This window comes from Salvia miltiorrhiza, unplaced genomic scaffold (genome assembly GCF_028751815.1).
Source record: "Salvia miltiorrhiza cultivar Shanhuang (shh) unplaced genomic scaffold, IMPLAD_Smil_shh fragScaff_scaffold_173, whole genome shotgun sequence".
In the NCBI taxonomy this organism is placed as follows: Eukaryota; Viridiplantae; Streptophyta; class Magnoliopsida; order Lamiales; family Lamiaceae; genus Salvia; species Salvia miltiorrhiza.
In genome coordinates this window covers 73,700-93,583 of record NW_026651437.1, presented here as the reverse complement: position 1 = coordinate 93,583, position 19,884 = coordinate 73,700, and the positions used below count along the sequence as shown (strand labels likewise).

The 19,884-nt window shown below is 36.0% G+C and overlaps 3 protein-coding genes across 3 annotated transcripts; 1 reads left to right on the top strand and 2 right to left on the bottom strand.

Annotated features, from left to right (window-relative positions):
* Positions 1–14: 14 nt before the first annotated feature.
* LOC131002720 (uncharacterized) lies at positions 15–788 on the top strand. The gene is made up of 2 exons (XM_057929189.1): positions 15–314; positions 413–788. Exons 1-2 carry the CDS (start codon positions 37–39, stop codon positions 747–749), a joined length of 615 nt encoding a protein of 204 aa, XP_057785172.1. The 5' UTR covers positions 15–36; the 3' UTR covers positions 750–788.
* A 45-nt stretch (positions 789–833) lies between these two features.
* Positions 834–5,302, bottom strand: LOC131002719 (uncharacterized). Its single transcript, XM_057929188.1, has 6 exons — positions 5,182–5,302; positions 3,262–4,098; positions 1,885–3,180; positions 1,706–1,813; positions 1,427–1,630; positions 834–1,344 (listed from the first exon to the last, which is right to left on the bottom strand). The coding sequence occupies exons 1-6, from the start codon at positions 5,197–5,199 to the stop codon at positions 889–891; spliced, it is 2,919 nt and encodes a 972-aa protein (XP_057785171.1). The 5' UTR covers positions 5,200–5,302; the 3' UTR covers positions 834–888.
* A 1,919-nt stretch (positions 5,303–7,221) lies between these two features.
* Positions 7,222–8,839, bottom strand: LOC131002685 (F-box protein At3g07870-like). The gene is made up of 2 exons (XM_057929157.1): positions 8,294–8,839; positions 7,222–8,123 (listed from the first exon to the last, which is right to left on the bottom strand). The coding sequence occupies exons 1-2, from the start codon at positions 8,741–8,743 to the stop codon at positions 7,371–7,373; spliced, it is 1,203 nt and encodes a 400-aa protein (XP_057785140.1). The 5' UTR covers positions 8,744–8,839; the 3' UTR covers positions 7,222–7,370.
* Positions 8,840–19,884: the final 11,045 nt, after the last annotated feature.

Sequence of the window (19,884 nt, the reverse complement as noted above, 5' to 3'; positions counted from 1 at the left end):
AGGTTGTTGTGGGCAAGAAGACTTCCTATATGCTCGATGTTAGAGGCAATCAGAATTGTTATTGAGAAATGGTTCAGCGAGCGACTAAGGGCTGCACAACAAATCGAGCAAGGCTTGACTGTTGAGGCTGGTAAAAGGGTAGCTATTGAAGTCCAAAAAAGTCGTCGATACACTGCACAAAGGTTGAGTGGCATGAAGTATAAGGTGCAAACTGCTGACAGAAGCTTCAAGGTGGATCTAGAGAAGAAAAAATGCGAATGTCGAGTATTTCAGCTAGACCAACTGCCCTGTTCTCATTCAATCGCTGCAATAAGGTACGATCATGAAATGATTACTGTCGGGTTCATTGAAATGTAAATATGTTCTAATGTTCGTTATATTGATTACTTGTCGAGTTTGTTTGTTTTTATAGTGAAGCCGGTGATACGATCGCGGAGTATGTAGACTCGTACTACACGAATGACTTTCTTATCGATACTTACTCTCGCGAAGTTAATAATCTCCCGCCGAGACGCCAGTGGTTAGTTCCCGAGCACATCGCTGAGCAGGTTGTATTACCTCTGATTGTAAAAGGTCAAGCGGGGCGCCCAAAAGAAGGTAGACATCGAGGTGGTGGTGAAGGCACCAGCACACAAGCCGATGAGTCTTCTAGTATCAGGCGTCGTAAACCAAAGAAGTGCAGCATCTGCCATGAAGAAGGACACAGCAAGAGAACGTGCGCTGGCAGGGCGACTGAGCCCAGGGAGTAGTGGGATGTATTTGTGTGCTGTAACAGTTAATGATATTGATTAAATTATCTTATTATTCGATAAGCTGGAATGATTTATAGGAAATAATGCTCGTTGAATAACCAAATAGAAGCACACATTAATGTAACAATATACAAAACTATGCAAAACCAAGTCTAGTGATACGATGTGTCCTAGTTTCACACAACGAAAATATAGATCTAGCAACCTTGGCCCTGTATGCCGCCACGTTGTGGTTACCCCACTCAATGGATGGAGAGCCAGATATCAGTCGTTCTGCATACATGCAGACGAAAGGCCCGCAGCTGACAGAGTCCTGCTGGTGAAACTGAACCTCCGCTGGAGCAAACACCGCCGTCATAAGTGGGTACTTCTCCTTTGCCACTGTCGAATCAATGGATGTGTCGTCTAGCCACCTCGCCAACTGAAGGACAATTGGCAACAATCTCAGTAAAGGCAGTAGTTCACCAACTCGACCATCCTGCTGGCGAGGTGATAGCTTGTGGAATACTGGGTCATAGACCTCGCAAACCAATTCTCCTAACCGGATCCGACATAGGACAAAATGGTGGCCAATTATGACTGGCATGAGAACCTATGACAAACCACAATGAATTGATAAGAAACAACATATAAAGCACAAATGACTAATGACAAATAATTGTTTAACTGATTACCTGTGTGGCATCCATCCATCCTATATGACCAGGAGGAAGTTCTTGGCCCTTAACGGCTTTTCCACGTATTTGGCAGAGCCAGTCTATCCGGGGCTGCCAACCATCAGCTATTGCTCCATGCGTCAATATATGATACTCCTCTGGAGTAAACTCACTGGCTGCCCACTTCTCCAATAGAGCGTCCCACTCGCCCTTGAGGTATATCTACAGATCGATAGAAGTAATTAATAATTTATATTCGCACCAATGAAAACATACAAATAATGAAAGTTTACTTACAAACCAATCCGTGTCTAATATGATTGTGTTATTCATATCTACGTCATCCAGTAAATCTGCTGAAGCTCGAAGTCTATTTCTCAAGCTTAAGAAATACAAGTCAATATCCTGCAACAAAGTTAAAATCAATAAGTTAGTAGAAAGTAATTTAACAATGTTAAAATCAATAGATTATTTACCCCAGTTGTGAATTCCTGGCTGACATTATCCACCCGCGCGAAGTCGTCGTACTCCCGCAAACCACCACTTGCCTTGACATAAATCTCACGACCCCTACCCTCTCGACACCTAGCCATCCACTTCTCATAATGGTCACTGCAGACTTGTGTCACTGGACGTGGCATTTGGCTATTAACCCAAGGCGATCGCTGATAGTTAGACGGACGCCTCACCCTCTGACTGCGACGCGGGAGCTCTGCTGGCGGCTGCTCTGCCGGCGGCTGCTCTGCTGGCGGCTGCTCTGCCTGTGGCTCAGGCTCTAGGTGCTGCAGCAGCAGTACCTGTGGCTGCTCTGCCTGTGGCTCAGGCTCCTCCGTCTGAGCCTGTCCTGCCGAACTGGACTGTCCCCACTCATGTGGTGCAATAGAAGTGAGCGGTTCAGCAAAGAATATCGGGGTCTCTGTTCTATACTGCGGCTTCAGGAATGGGGAAGACCAATGAGGGTAGACCTGGGTCGACCAGTCAAAAGTCTGCTCCGCCGGTGTGTAGTCGCCCTGAACAGACTGATTCATGGCCCGCCACTGCTCGTCGTAATCCTGGGTCTCTGGATGGCGTGGTTCCTCACCGCGGGGGTCGTCGTCGCAGGAACGTGAAACGCTTGGCCCTGAAGCGTCGGGCCCTGAAGCACTGGGTGGAGGAGACCGTGGCTGTGGAGGAGACCGTGGCTGTGGAGGATCAGGGGACCGTCGCTGGTCATCATCATCAGGGGAGTCGGGCACTCGGAAATGTTTGCTCTTCTTGCACCTATCCTTTTTACCCTTGCTCTTCAGTTTCTCCACGAATTTGCCGAAGGCCTTCTTAATCTCCTGACGGATCGTCTTCTTCACCCACTTACGATCCACCTCACCCTCGCTGGGACTGGAAACAGTCCGAGATCCGCTCGACGATGAAGAAGTATGCGGCGCTGGGCGCTTGCCCGGATCTACTGAATGACGAGCCGGCTCGTGGGGTCGAGCATCCCTCACAGGGCGCGAGCCCGGATCTACTGAATGACGAGCCGGCTCGTGCTGTCGAGCATCCCTCACAGGGCCCCGGACACTGTGACTGCGAGTCGTACGAGGCTGTCTAGGTACATCCTCCTCGTCCCCGCGCTCCTCCACAACACGGGCTCCGGTGCCCTGTGGAAATTGGACACCCCGAGCTAATGGGTTGTCGGGGGGCCTGAAGCTCACCGAGAGTTCGCCCGGTGTCAGCGCTGATATGAAGTAGTGACTCGACAGATCGTCAGCATCGGGGTCCAGGGGCATGACACCACCCTAGAAAGCAACAAAGATAATATATTAGAACATAAGTAAAACCAGTAACGGTGTGGAGGATAATATTAAATAACTGATTACCTGTCCCTCGAATAGATCGCGTAGACCGTGAAGCTTCGGCTTACCCCTGAAAGTCCATCTCAAACACCGAGGGTGCGCTGTCGGATCACCGCTAGATGCTGCGACCATGTGTCCGAAGCCCGGGACGCGCTCCAATGCCCAGACATATAAAGCCCACGAAGGACCGTAGAAGTGATACTTCTCGCCCTTTCCTGTCTCTCTCGTATAATGGCATAACATCTTATACGAATACGCGCCCCAGGGGAATCTATCAAATGCAGCCAGATCATCCACCAACACCCAAAGCCACGGCTGTACCCGCGCATCCAACCCAAGAACAAGGGTGTGAGCCACACACACGAGGACAGCACGAAGGTACAGGCTCCCATCCTCATCATCCACTAGACGATCCAAATCGCACACGCGTTTGATGAGCGACTGTATGGTCATGCTTCGCGCACCGCAGAATCGTCGGTATGCCTCCACGCGACTGCAGTCGTGCTGTAATGTCGCATCGAACCTCGATCCCCCGAAATTGAGCCCAGTCACTAATGCGTAGTCCGCAGGGGAAAATCTGACTCGTGCTCCGCACAGAAAGAAGCACATCTCATTTTCTTCTGACACAATCTGCCTCGATACAATCTGGTGTAATGCTTTATTGCTCTTCGCGCCGGGCCTCCAATCAGTGAAATGCCCAAAACATGATGCTCTAAATCTTCCCAACAAATCTGAATTGCACTGTTCGCCGACCACATTTAAAGTTTCAACCAGCTCCGGAAAATGTGAATCCCTATAGTAGGTGCTGATAGCAACCTCCGTCTGGTCTATAGTGCCGCGACGAAGATATGGGACATTCGCCTATTCATTTACAAAATGAATACCATATTAAATTCAGTAAAAAAATTAAAAAATAATACAAATAGGCATAATTAAATAACTACAATTTAATCAATACCAACCAATTTAATTAAACTGCAATTTAATACTAAATTCAGTAAAATTCAGTAATATTAAACTGCAATTAAATTCCGCAAAATATTAAAATTCAATAATTCAGTAAAATACTAAAATTCGAGAAAAATAGTCAAATTCAGTAAAATATTAAAATAGTAATTCAGTAAATTCAGTAATATTAAACTGCAATTAAATTCAGTAAAATTCAGCAATTTAATATTAAATTCAGTAAAATTAGTAATTCAGCAATTTAATATTAAATTCAGTAAAAATTCAGTAAAATATTAAACTGCAATTAATACCAAGCAATTTAATTAAATTCAGTAAAATATTAAAAAACGGCAATTTAATTAATACCAAAAAATAACAGTTTCATTAATTAATAATTCAACAATTATAATTAAATTAAATTCAGTAAAATAGTAATAATTAACGTAAACATACAGATACATGGAAAAAAGTATTTTATACCTAAATAACAACTATCCGGCCGGCGAAGTGTCCGGTAAAATGAATCCGGCCGGGTACATTTCAGATTGAAACTGTCCCGGCCGGACTCATTATTCCGGGCATAGTGCCGGCCGGGTAGTTGTTCTATCGGCATAAAATACTTTAATTTATCAAATTGCACAAAGCCCACATACACAATGCAATTATAATTACTTAAACAAATATTTCAGATTGAAACAAATTCAGTAATACCCAGCAAAACTCGCAATAATAATTACTTAACCAAATATAATTAAATTAAATTCAGTAAATTACTAACTGATTAATATAAACATACAACTAATTAAAATGGAATAATTTATGCTAAAACACGATCGGTCCGGCTGGTGAAGTGGCCGGATAAATCGATCCGGCCGTATGTTTCATTTAAATAATGTTCTCGGCCGGATCGATTTATCCGGCCACTTCACCGGCCGGACCGATCGTGTTTTAGCATACATTATTCTATTCAATTTCATGAAAATTAAAAATAAATACCTGTGAAGAAGATGCCATGGATGAGTCCGAGTGTGCTTCAATCTTTTGAACTCTCTGTGCTTCAATCTTTTGAACTCTCTCTCTCGGTGGGTAAAAGTGAAGAAGCCGATAGAGGTGTGTGGTGGAGTAAAAAAACCCTAGTATTTTAAAGTAAGTAGGTAAAAGTGAAGAAGCCGATTGTATCGGCTTTATGTCTATCAAAAGGGAATCAAATTTTGAAGAAAGATATTTTTACCTTTATGTATCGGTAACATGCATGATTTTTTTGGGTAACAAGCATGCATTTATTTGGGACGGATATTGAGTATATTTTAAATTTAAAGATATCAATTGATTTACACGATATATATAGTGTTATATAGTACTATATATCAACATTCAAGAATAACACAATATATATATATATATAAATATATATATATATACAAATAATTTCAAAGAATATATGTATTGAAATTAATATATTAAAGGGAAAAAAATAAAAAATTTAAGATAGATACGCATGGATATATATTATTAGCGTCTTGATTTTTTTTTTTTTTATGAAATTGAATAAAATAGAATATTTTATGCCTAAATATCATCGATCCGGCCGGTAATTGTCAAGGAAAAATGTATCCGGCCGGGTCATTTGTAAATTGAAATGTACCCGGTCGGATACATTTCTCTGGCCATTTTACCGGCCGGATCGAGGATATATCGACATAAAAGTTTGTATTCTATCTATTTGTATCTTTATATTAATTTTTACTATTTTGCTGAATTTAATTTAATATATTGTTTAAGTGTTAATTAGTGTCCGGTCGATATATTTACAATTTAAAGATATGAACACTATATATATATACAGTGACTTACAAAATCATTGCATGCACAGATTGAAATCATTTCGGTCATTATTGTAAAGAAATGCATTGAAACTCAAAAATGTGTAAGATTGTGTAAGAGAACCGAAATCATTACATTTGATGTTGACCCACTTAAGGGTTAATTAGTAATTTAGGGCATGGGTAGCTTTGCATGATAAGGGAGGGCATTTTTCAAAATATGAATAAGGAATGGGGCACTTTTGCCTATTAACACATCTTTTTACTACATTGTTTTGACTAGATTAGGGTACTGTTGGCTCTAAGAAGGTGTTTGGCTGAGCTTATAAGCTCTTAAACAACTTATAAGTTGTTTAAGAGCTTATAAGCTCATTCAAAGTGTTTGGCAAAATAAGCTCATCAACAACTTATAAGCTCCCAAAATAAGCTCAAAAAACTTATAAGCTCCCCAAAAAATAAATTCTTCTACCCCAACTTCTTTTTTTATAATCTCATATGCAACAATCTTTTTACAAATATTTTTTAACTATAATTTATTATTTTCATCATATATCATTTAAGTTCATTTTTCTTCGATTTTCTCTCTCTAAAAAAATATTGTCTCTCTCTAGCAAAAAAATTCTCTCTCTAGATTATAAGCTCAATTATCCTAACCTATTTGACAACTTATAAGCTCTTAAAAATGACATCTTATAAGTTCTTGAAACATCTTATAAGCTCTTTAAAATAAGCTTAGTCAAACACTCTCTTAGGGCTCATTTGATTTTCAGTTAAGGATTATGTAGGATAATTTGTAACTAGGATATTTAGCGTGGATAATGACAGATTATTAATACTGAGTTGGTATTTGCTATCATAGCTAAATACAGAATATCCTAGTTCCTAGGGGGAGGTGGTATTATTAATCCTAAAAAATCTAGATTAATAATACTAGATCGTGGTATTAAACCGGATCATCCGCATTATTACTAAATAATACTCCCTCTGTCCCAAAGGAAATGTCCTCCTTCTTTTGGGCACGCTTATTAAGGATGCATTATCTACCTAATCTAGTAGAATATTAAGGAAATTTCAATTTCTACTAGATTAGGCAGCATATAAGATTAAATGACATTTCACGGCATTATTTCAGTTTCTACTAGATTAGGTAGATAATGCATCCTTAATAACCGTGCCCAAAAGAAGGAGGACATTTCCTTTGGGACGGAGGGAGTACCAAATACTAGACTGATTTATACTAAATTAGCTAATACAATGTAGTATTAGCCAATATCAAACACGCCCTTAACATGCAGCATTAATCAATACATAACATACGTTACATCTATTGCAAAAGCAACGGAGATCCGCATTCTTAACAAATCAAAACGAGACAACACTCTCCATTCCCAAACTTTTGAGTGAAAGAAAACTCGGAGTGAGAAGAATCGCGGTGACGAAAGAATCCACATCAAAGATACCAATATCTTTAGCAGTTCCGGTGTTGGTGGAGTAGTAGAAGAGCTGGCGGTTCTCTCGCAGCATCAAAATATCAGCATCTTGGAAAACTTTAATAGGGTAAACAAGCTCAAAGCCTTCGATATCAAGATCATCTTCATTTAAGTTGATCACATATTCCCTTGTCCAGGATTCCTCGACCCCATATTCCTTCATCACCCAAATAACAGTCTCAACTTCCCTAGTGTGATCACATAAACACAGGCGACCCCCCAAAGTAGACAGCCCCGGGATGAGCTCGAAGCTCCCTTGATGAACGGGAGGAGTCGAAAAGGAGCTGAAACGCTCTGTTTCAAGATCAAAGCAAGAAATCCACAACCTGTCCTCGGAATCAGATGCTACCCAGTGAAGATTGCCGTTGAGGAACACACATGAGGAACGGGAAGAGTACTCGAGTAGGGCCCCGGGCTTCACGCGCCTCCACGTCCCCGTTCCGAGCGTGTGAACGTGACATTCGGATTCTGGAATTGTTCTTCTTCCTCCGTCAACAATGACGGAATCGTGGTAGATTTGAACAACCTTGTGTTGGCCGGTTATTCTGCTCGCGCCGAATCCATAAGTGACGGAATGTGGATAAGAGTGGAGAGACTCGCTGAGAATCTCGGGATAATTGACTACCTGTGGATAGGATTTTATACAAATCAAATAATTGTGCACTTTATTCCGAGTCTTCAATTTTTTAGGACTCCAATCCAAGTGCAAATCAAATATAAATGAGAAACAATGATATTCAATTTAATACTGGTAAATATTTAAAAAAATATTCGAATTGGATTCACTTTGTTTACCTTTGGATATGGTCGGATTATTTCTCTAGGGTAATGGAGCTCAGCATATTGACGGGTGATCGGATTGCACACGTAGTGAGCTGCAGACATGGACAGAAAAAGCAGGCCGTTGGCGGAGCCCTGTATCTCTGCGGCGTGAGGGAGATCGAATTTGGTGAGTGGATTGTAGTGAAGATCGTGGCGGTCGAGGTTTTGGTGGTCTTTGAATTCGAAAACTGTGCAGGAAGACGAAGTCAAGACAGCTAGGGCGGGGGTGGATTTAGCAAGATGGGATTTGATGAAGTCGTCGGTAGCGAGCAGATGAAGCCATGGCTTACAAACACACTTGCTCATTGCGATGCCTCCAAGTGGGAGTCTTGAGAGGATGTTTATGGTGATTTCTGAAGGTAGATTTGTGAAGAAATCTCGTTTCATTTTTGTGGTGGTGGTGTGATTGCTATGTCTATGCATATGTATGTATAAACACACTCACCGACATGAGATGAGACTTCTCGTATACGACTTGAACCAGTCAACAAGGACCCGAAGACGTCCTGCGGAAGCTTTTACCAAGTCAACGTCAACATTGAAATAAATTTATACTAACATTGAATGAAATAATTTTATTTTACTTTTTTTGATAAATTACACAAGTAAATAAAAATATTTTAAAAATTGCACAACCGTTTACTCGAACTCAGAACTTCAGACTTTGAACATTAACCACCTATCATTTAAATGTAGTCGATTTGATAGATAAGATTAGATTTAATCACATGATAAGTTGGATGGGCTCAGTTTGATATGTAGTCGATTTGGTAGATTATGTTTGGTCGTCCATATGACAATACTTTTTTTTTTTTTTTTTTTTGATCGGGCAAAGTCATGTTAGATGTTAGTAATTAGTTCCCCCATCCACTCCAAGAACCACCTTATCTCTCCATTCAGAGAATCCACCTTATATCTCCAATCTCCAATTCGCAATTCGCTCCCAAGAGGGATTGAACCCGGGTCACTTCACTTAAGTGAGGACCCGGTGGCCAGTGGGCTAAGCCCCCTGGTTTCCATATGACAATACTAATATGATAATATCGAATAATTTGAACTAATTCAATATCGAGCAATATCAAATGTAATTTTGAATAACCGAACGCACCTTAATGTCATATACTAAAATTATTTTAGAATACCTCTAAAATAGAATTACATCAAAAATTAAAATATAACATAAAAGTTTTCACGGACAAATCCAAGCCCACCTGGTGGAAATCCAGCTAACTAGTTTTAAAAGCATGGCCTCGATCCAGCCCCAAAACCATTACCTTTTTGGGCTCCGGTCTATTTTTCTAGGCCAAGCCCGAAATCCGGTCCGGTCAAATTTATGATCCTAAGTTGGATCTGGCCTATTTTGACACTTGTAATCCTCTTTTCGTTTTAATATGCATGATTAATTTCTTTTGGCATATATGTATTTAGAAGATGAAAAACAAGGAAAAAGGAAAAAGTGTGTCATGTGTGGCTTATATATTTAGTGTAGTTTTTAACTACTCCTTCTGTCCCACGAATCTTGACACGTTTTTCTTTTTGGACTGTCCCACGAATCTTGACACGTTTCCATTTTTGGTAATAATTATTACATTTTTTCTCCTACCTTATCACTTTTAATATCTTCTCTCTCATACTTTATCACTTTTATTACATTTTCTCTCATGCCTTATCATTTTTATATTTTATTAACTACACACTTAAAACACTAATCTACAACTCCTTAATTCCCGTGCCAAATCGAAACGTGTCAAGATTCGTGGAACGGAGGGAGTATTAACTAATATTATACTCGTACATATATCAATATTGTATGATACAATATATTAATGAATCAACATACATATATGGGACATTAATCTGATTAGAAATATGTAGATTGACCGAATAAATTGAGGAAATTAGAGAATAAATTGAAAAAATTAGAGGCTAGGGCTATATTTTTATAACGTGTAATGAAAATTGGGTCAGATCAATTGGATAACGGGCTAGCCTTGCTAATCCGATGAATTTACAGATTGGCCCGACGGGCTAGTACGAGTAAGTAAAGTAATATTCCAGTTTTGTAACATCTCTTATATACAAACAATCTATTATATAGTATTATTACACATACATACATTGGGTGCGGTTATAGTGAGAACCACAATTATTGTGAGAATTATGGGTGTCTAATCGGGTCGGGTCGGGTACCCTACCCGAAAATTGCGGGTACCCGACCCCGACATTTCGCCAAAACCCCCACCCGATACCCGTCCCGCCAGCACCGTCGGGTACCCTAATACCCGACGCGGGTACCCGCATACCCACCTGTTTTTGCGATTTTTCATTTTTTTTTTTTCGATCAATGCCCACAAAATTTTAGCACCACAAAATTATCAATCACATTTTAGCACCACAAAATTCAACCACCATTTATCTAGTTCTACTGTTCTAAGAAACAGCATATTCCACACATTCTCTGCATCCACACATTGCAAGAAGTATCCACACATTTATCGAGTTCTACAGCTCCATAACACACTAATCCTCACACTAGTTCTATAGGCATTCCACATTACATGTTATCCACACCAAAATCAGACAAACGATGAAACAAAAGCAGAAAGAAAAGAACTAAAGCAAAAGGGAAAAGTAAGTGCAGCGGAGGTGGTAAAAATCTGGAAGAAATCTGGAAAAATAAAACACTTACCTTCTGACCGCCGGATGCTGTTAGATTCAGGCCGTCGGACGCCGGAAACGAGGCAGGCTGAGGCTGGTTTCAACGCCGGAGATAGAGCTCCGCCTGAGACAGAAACCGCGCGGCCCGGATGAGAAGGCGTCGACGACGCGGGTGAGCACTGAGCAGAGGGGCGCGGCTCGGACGGCGGACGGCGGCGCGGCTCAGACGGCGGGTGGGTGGGAGGCAGAGGGGCCGCGGCGGGTGGATGGGACTTGGGGGAGGTTTCAATTTTCACGCTATATTTAGGAATTAGGGTAGAAAGTTTAGTTTTTTTACTAATTACTACTAATTTACTATTTAGTATTTACTATTATTAAAAATTAATAAAAATATAAAATTTATACTCCCTCCGTCCACGAAACAAGTTCACACTTGGTGTTCGGCACGGAAACTAAGAAAGCTGAAAAAGGTGGTGTAAAGGTGGTGTAAAAGACTAAAAGGGTAGTGTTAATGTATTGTGATTACTTTTACTAATCTTCAACTAGCTATTTGATAATAATAATAATAATAATAATAATAATAATAATAATAACAATATAATATAAATAACAATAATAACAATAATAATAATAACACTAATAATAACAATAATAATAATAATAGTAATAATAACAATAACAATAGTAATAATAATAATAATAATAATATATAATCAACACATAATAATAATAATAATAATAATAATAATAATATAATATCAATAATATATATAATAATAATAATATATTTTTAATAACAATAACTAACAATAATAATAATATATAATAATAATAATAATAATATAATAACACTAATATAATAACACTAATAATAATAATAATAATAATAATAATATAATATAATAATAATATAATAATAATAATAATAATAACAATAATTAACTAATACAAAAATAACACTAATAATATAATAATAATAACAAAATACACTAATAAAATAATAATAATAATAATAATAATAATAATAATAATATATAATATATAAACAATATCATATAATATAATAATAATAATAATATAATATCATAATAACAATAATAATAATATATATCAATAATAATAATAATTTTTAATAATAATAATAATAATAACACTAATAATAATAACAAAAATAATAATAATAATAACACTAATAATAATAACAATAATAATAATAATAATAATAATATAATAATAAATAATAACACTAATAATAATAATAATACACTAATATAATAACACTAATAATAACAATAATAATAATAATAACACTAATAATAATAATAATAATAACACTAATAATAATAACACTAATAATAACAGTAATAATAATAATAATAATAATAATAATAAAATAATAATATAACACTAATAATAATAATATAATAATAATAATAATAATATAATAATAATAATAATAATAATAATAATATAAACTAATAATAATAATACACTAATAACAAAAATAACACTAATAATATAATAATAATAACAAAAATAACACTAATAATAATAATAATAATAATAATAATAATAATATAATAATAATAATAATAAAATAACACTAATAATAATAATAATAACACTAATAATAATAACACTAATAATAACAATAATAATATAACACTAATAATAATAATAATAACACTAATATAACAGTAATAATAATAATAATAATAATAATAATAATAATAACACTAATAATAATAATAATAATAATAATAATAATAATAATAATAATAACAATAATTACACTAATAACAAAAATAACACTAATAATATAATAATAATAACAAAAATAACACTAATAATAATAATAATAATCATAAGAAACAATAGGGCCGGATGGCCCTATTGGTGATTGAAACTTAAATTTTGTCCACAAAATTTAAAACATCAATATTTGGCCATCTTTTATGTGCTCTACCTAATTTACCCTTTAACCCAATAGATCCAACAACTTTCTTTGACCCGGATCCAGATTTAGGGATTAACCCATGCCTTGTCTACCCCCCATACCCCCGACCCCACCCACCCCCCCACCCACCCCCCCCCCCTACCACCCACCCCAAGCCAAAAAAAAAAAATTTTTTTTTACTTCCCCTACTTGTCTACCCCCAGACCCCCGACCCCACCCACCCCCCCACCCACCCACCCACCCCCCACCCCCCACCACCCACCCCCAGCCAAAAAAAAAAAAATTTTTTTTTACTTCCCCTGCCTTGTCTACCCCCCAGACCCCAGACCCCCAACCCCACCCACCCCCCCCACCACCCACCCCCAAGCCAAAAAAAAAAAATTTTTTTTTTACTTCCCATGCCTTGTCTACCCCCCCAGACCCCCGACCCCACCCACCCCCCACCCACCCACCCCCCCACCACCCACCCCCAAGCCAAAAAAAAAAAATTTTTTTTTTACTTCCCCTGCCTTGTTTACCCCCCAGACCCCCGACCCCACCCACCCCCCACCCACCCACCCACCCACCCCCCCCCCCACCACCCACCCCCAAGCCAAAAAAATTTTTTTTTTTTATATTTCCCCTGCCTTGTCTACCCCCAGACCCCCGACCCCACCCACCCCCCCCACCACCCACCCCCAAGCCAAATTTTTTTTTTTTTTTACTTCCCCTGCCTTGTCTACCCCCCAGACCCCCAACCCCACCCACCCCCCACCCACCCATCCCCCCACCACCCACCCCATGCCAATAATTTTTTTTTTACTCCCACTGCCCTGCCTACCCCCTGACCCCCGACCCTACCCCCCCACCCACCCCCAAGCCAAAAGAAACTTTTTAAACACTTCCCCTAGGGTTTAGATATTCCATTTAGGGTTTAGATTATCCATTTAGGGTTTAGATGTTCCATTTAGGGTTTAGATTATTCATTTAGGGTTTAAATGTTCCATTTAGGGTTTAGATGATGCTGTTGTTTCTATATTTGTTCTGCATGTTTGGCACTTATGGCACTATTAGTGCCATAAGTGCTAAAAAGACCATTTTACTTTATTTTATTTTGGATTTTCGTTGGCACTTATGGCACTAATAGTGCCATAAGTGCCATAAAATAAAATAATAAAGTAAATTTTTTTGACTTGGGGGTGGGTGGGGTGGGTGGGGTCGGGGGTCTGGGGTCTGGGGGGTAGACAGGGCAGGGGGAGTAAAAAAAAAATTTCGTTGGCACTTATGGCACTATTAGTGCCATAAGTGCCATAAAATAAAATAATAAAGTAAAAGTTTTTGGCTTGGGGGTGGGTGGGGTGGGTGGGGTCGGGGGTCTGGGGGGTAGACAGGGCAGGGGGAGTAAAAAAAAAAAATTCGTTGGCACTTATTGGCACTAATAGTGCCATAAGTGCCTAACCCGACCCGCGTGCCTGATCCTACCCCGGCACACGACCCGCGCTCCTGACCCTACCCCAGTCCGCCCAATTAAGGGCAAAAACGTCCCAAAGCTATAAAAAATGGCCAAAATTTGTGTTTTTTCAATGTGTGGCCATAAATTGTGTTTTATGCTTCATTTTGGCTACTTCAAAATTTTACTCTAATAATAATAATAATATCAATAATAACAATAATAATAATAATATCAATAATAATAATAATAATTTTAATAATAATAATAATAATAACACTAATAATAATAACACTAATAATAATAACAATAATAATAATAATAATAACACTAATAATAATAACACTAATATAATAATAATAATAATATAATAACAATAATAATAACACTAATAATAATAATAATAATATAATAATAATAATAATAATAATATATAATAATACAATAATTACACTAATAACAAAATGACACTAATAATATAATAATAATAACAAAAATACACTAATAATAATAATAATAATAATAATAATAATTAATAATAATAACACTAATATAATAACACTAATAATAATAACATAATAAATAATAATAATAATAATAATAATAATAATAACAATAATTACACTAATAACAAAAATAACACTAATAATAATAATAATAATAATAATAATAATAATAATAATAATAATATAATAATAATAATAATAATAACCTAATAATAATAACACTAATAATAATATATATAATATATATAATAATAATAATAATAACAATAATTACACTAATACAAAAAAACACTAATAATAAATAATAACAAAATAACACTAATAATAATAATATAATAATAATAATAACATTAATAATAATAATAATTAGTTTATGGGAGACTAATTACATAAGTAATGGTGGAATAAGGTGGGACCAATAGGTAAAAAGTGTAGTAATTTTAAAAGTAAGGGAGGGTAATTATGTCCAAAAAGCAGAGTGTGAACTTGTTTTGTGGACAAAAATTTAGAGGCAAGTGTGAACTTGTTTCGTGGACGGAGGGAGTATTATATTAATAATAGGTGCGGGTATTCGGGTATACCCGTTACCCGACGGGTATACCCGATACCCGCGGAATTTTAAATACTGCTACCCGGTCCCGTCCCGCATCCCGTCTTAGGCGGGTATCGGGTACCCGGTACCCGATCGGGTACCGGGTTCGTGACGGGTAACCCGATACCCGCATCCCGTTTAGACACCCCTAGTGAGAACATAAGAACCAATAAAATTACTGCATCTGCTATACAAATTAATGCATCCGCTATTAAATTTAATGCATCAAAAAAAATAATTTTTTTGCTCCCTTCAGGATTCGAACCCAGCATCTGCATCCATCCACCAAGATGATGCATCCACCGTAGATCTTGATAATCGAATGGCTTAAAATGGTTCTCTGTTCTTATTTTATTAGTGGTTCTTATTTGAACCTCTCCATACATACATATATTATATATACACCTATAATTACACATACGTTCTTAAATCGATATGCATGGAAATTTTTCTAAATGCTTAAATTTTGTATAAGAATAACCAATATAATTAAGTTGCATACAAATAATTACAATATATATGTGTATGTATGTGTTTCATGTAAATAAAAAGTTTACTCAATATTAATAAATAAAGTTAATATTCCTTGAACAACAATCTATAAAATAATGTAATTCCACTAATTGTAGAGAGTTGTAACATCTTGTAAAATAAAATAAAATCCATAATTGCAGGCAAATTCAGACAATTAATCGCATCAACGCATCGTATATCTTAAACGCGATTCTACTTTGGACGACTTTATTTTCGCCCCTCCCTCTCTCTCACAGACACACTTCTCTCTCTCTCTCTCTCTCTCTCTCGCACACACACATTATCTGATCGGAATGAAAATTCAATCGGGCGGCCAGAATTCGTCATCAGCTCCGTCAAATCCTGGAAATCGTCGGAGTCCGATTCGGTATGCGCACTGCAACTGCTTCAGGCGGTGTTGTCGCTGTTTTTGCTGCTTCTATTCCTACCCTTAATTAACCGTGATTAACAGCTAGTATAATAAATGTTTTTGATGATCATCGTTGAGCATGATATGATGTAAATTTTAATTGTTTCGAAGTATCTTACTTTGATTGCTCTTTTGGTGGATTTGCTTATTTCTCTCTTCTTCTTCTTTTTAGAAGAATTTATTTCTCTTTTTTATCTGATAGAATTTTGGTGGTGCGATATTAATTTCTTGGCAATAGTTGACTTAATTTGATGGCGCAACGTAAAGAATTTTATATATATATATATATATATATATATATATATATATTTATCAATTATTATTTATGAGAGTGTTGATGGATTATGATATTTTAGCATGATTGAGAATCACAGTGATGAAACACTAAAAAAACAAGGACCAATTTTGAAAATTTAGCAAGGTGATAAATACAAGGCCTAGACGGAACTTGGTTGCCTCCAGTTCTTTCCAGAACTCAAATGGCCGGTCCGGTCTGGTCTGATCTGTTCCGGCCCGACCGAATCCACCGGCTGAGGGATAAAATCAGGTTCGGACTGAAAATTTTAAGGTCGCATTTCTTCTGGTACGAATTACAAAAAATACTTCGTTTAATAGGCATGTTAGGATAGTAAAGTTTATGTCAAAATATGTACTTATCCCTTCACAAAAGTACGATTATGAAAAATATGATATTATTCTTTTTAGAATATGACTTTAAATCTTTTTTTTATCTTTTATCATTTTAAATATCATTTATTTATAAAAGAATCACTCTCAATTCAATTTCAATAACTCATTTATATAATCGTGAGATATTTTCTACGTTACAAAGAAATCATCATCATCATAAACAAGGAATGGTTTGTATTATGTCTTTATATTTGATAGCTAAAATATAAAATATAGATAAGATAAATTACTTATTTGGTATCCTAAATTAAAATTTATATTTAATTTATAATATTTAATTATAAACTTTGTAACAATTTTAAAAGAGACTAACATGTTTTATTTAGTGGGCTATTCTACTTGTATCGGTCTTTTTTTCTTGGTCTGATTTCTCAAGAATGAAATATTCTCCAATTTGTGCATCTCCAATGCTATTTCATGGGATCTCAAAAAGAAAAAGAATATTCATGGAAAATCAGTAGGCAGTTGTGCTAAATGTACAACATTGCTCTGCCAAAACTCTAATTTAGCCATAAAGATTTTGTCCTTCATTTTTCTTTCTTTCACTGTCTATTATGTAAATACTTGTTTGTTTTAGTGAATTGCTACTTAAATACAAATAATTTTATCATTAATTCTGAGTATCACGGATTTATCAATAATTTCACTTACACAGATGAAATCAATTTCCACTAATGGCTACATCTAATTAAAAAATAAAACTGATTTTAAATGTTTTTGAACTTTCATTTTCGAAACATAATACGAATGAATCCAATTAAGCATATTGGGACCTAAAGGAAACGACTCAATGGCCGTAAAAGATTGGAGCATAAGATCTCACCTTGCTATGGCATGGACATTAGTGTCCTTTCATCATATAAATTGGGTGAGAAAATAGAAATAAATAAATTTTCACACGATCGAGCATAAATAAACTATCTACTATATTACAATAATTAAGTTTCAAAACTAGATAGATGCATTTTGATCAGTAGCATAACTTCAAAGATATATAGTATTAAACGAATTCAAGCTCGCAACTTTCCAATAACTGGATGACCGATTCCACCAAACTAACTAAGTCATCCTTAATTAGAAATTCTGCAATTCGAACATAGAATATAGTTAAGGAAGATTAGCTATAAAATCGGTATTCTAGTGAAGTTTTCGAGCAGTTTTTTTATTCAATTGCTACAAATGGTGTAAAAATATATTGAGATCAAATAGGTGGCAAAACAAATTATTATAAAACACAATGAAGTTGGATTATAAACATGGTTTCCAAACCACCAGCACAAATTTGCAGTTATGATCCACAGTTTGCCATGTTGTGAGTCTACGATAATATAAATTTGTTTAATTAAGCAATGATTTAAAAAGACTAAAAACTTTAAGTCAGATAGTGCATGAATTTCCGGCAAGGGACAAAAAGCATGAGATCCGGTTAGCAGGTGAAGAAAGGGACTCTCAAAAATCTTTTCTCATATTAGTGTTATTACTATAATGCTGCCCTCCACAATCCCACCCCAAAAAGAGGAAGAAAATGGCAACATGACAACAAAAACTAATCTTGGAATTGATGTGTGTTTCCTGTCCCTGTGTGTGTGTGAGAGAGAGAAGAGAGAAGAGAGAAGAACTTTCATCATCAAATCCATTGCTGTCAAGGTGAACTGAAACAGACAAAAGCTTCACAGAGTGCAAAAAATTGCAATTGCTTTTGGCATGAAAGCCAAATCCAGGAATCTTACAGCCATTCTTACTGTCCCAACTCCACTTTTCATCATTTTTATTCTACTGGAATTATCAGTGAGTGTCACAACAACCTTAGTATAGATTTTTTTAAGACAGCAACTTGTAGTAAAATAATGTAATAAAATAATCCAGAAATATGAATGAAATAGGTCAAGATTTGACCTTTTTTGTCCCCCCTTGTTTGTGTAATAAGAAGTTTCCATTCCACTTTTTTCACTGCTCTCTTTTATAGGAAACAGAGACATAAACAGAGAAGAAGTTACTTTTGTGCTTGGTTGAAATCTGCTCGATATTCTGTTGCATTATATCTTGGTGTTGTCATTTCCAGCGCAACTTCCTTTTAACTCTTTTTTTTGTGCCTCTGAAAAAAAAAACTCCTTTTTTGTGTGCTCTTGGGTTAAAATTCATCCATTTTTGTCTATTTTTTATTTTACACACCAACTTCAGAGTTAATAAAAATATATATATGAATTTAATAATTATTGTAATTCTATCATAATTAAAACTTTTGCAAAAGTTAAAATTGCGTTACAACACAATGACACAAATTTTCATAACCAAAATAACATTGTTTCAATTGTAACTATATTATGTCGAAGCCAACTAACATAATTTATATCATAATTTTAATTATGATAAAATTACTATAATTATTAAATTCATGTACTTTAGCACCAATTTTAGATTTCGGAAAAAGCCAAAAATGAAGCAAACTTGGTACGAGTACATTTTAAAGCTAATAATCCTTTTTTTTAACCTATTAAATTGAACGCTCATTCATGATACCTGAAAACTTTTAGTATTTTTTTGCAGCGATACTTTATTTTTAATTTTTTTTTCCTCTTTTTGGGATGTGTCAATAGAGAAAAGCCCATTTTGCACCCCCCCCCCCCCCCCCCCAAATTTAGCTGCCTATCAAATCTTGATACTATGCTCAAGTTGTACTCTATAAAATAAAATATTAATTCTCTGACCAAAAATTATTGGGCTCACAGTAAAGTGGGATATTTCTGGCAAAATTTAGGAGAATCACAATTCACACACAACATTTCCTA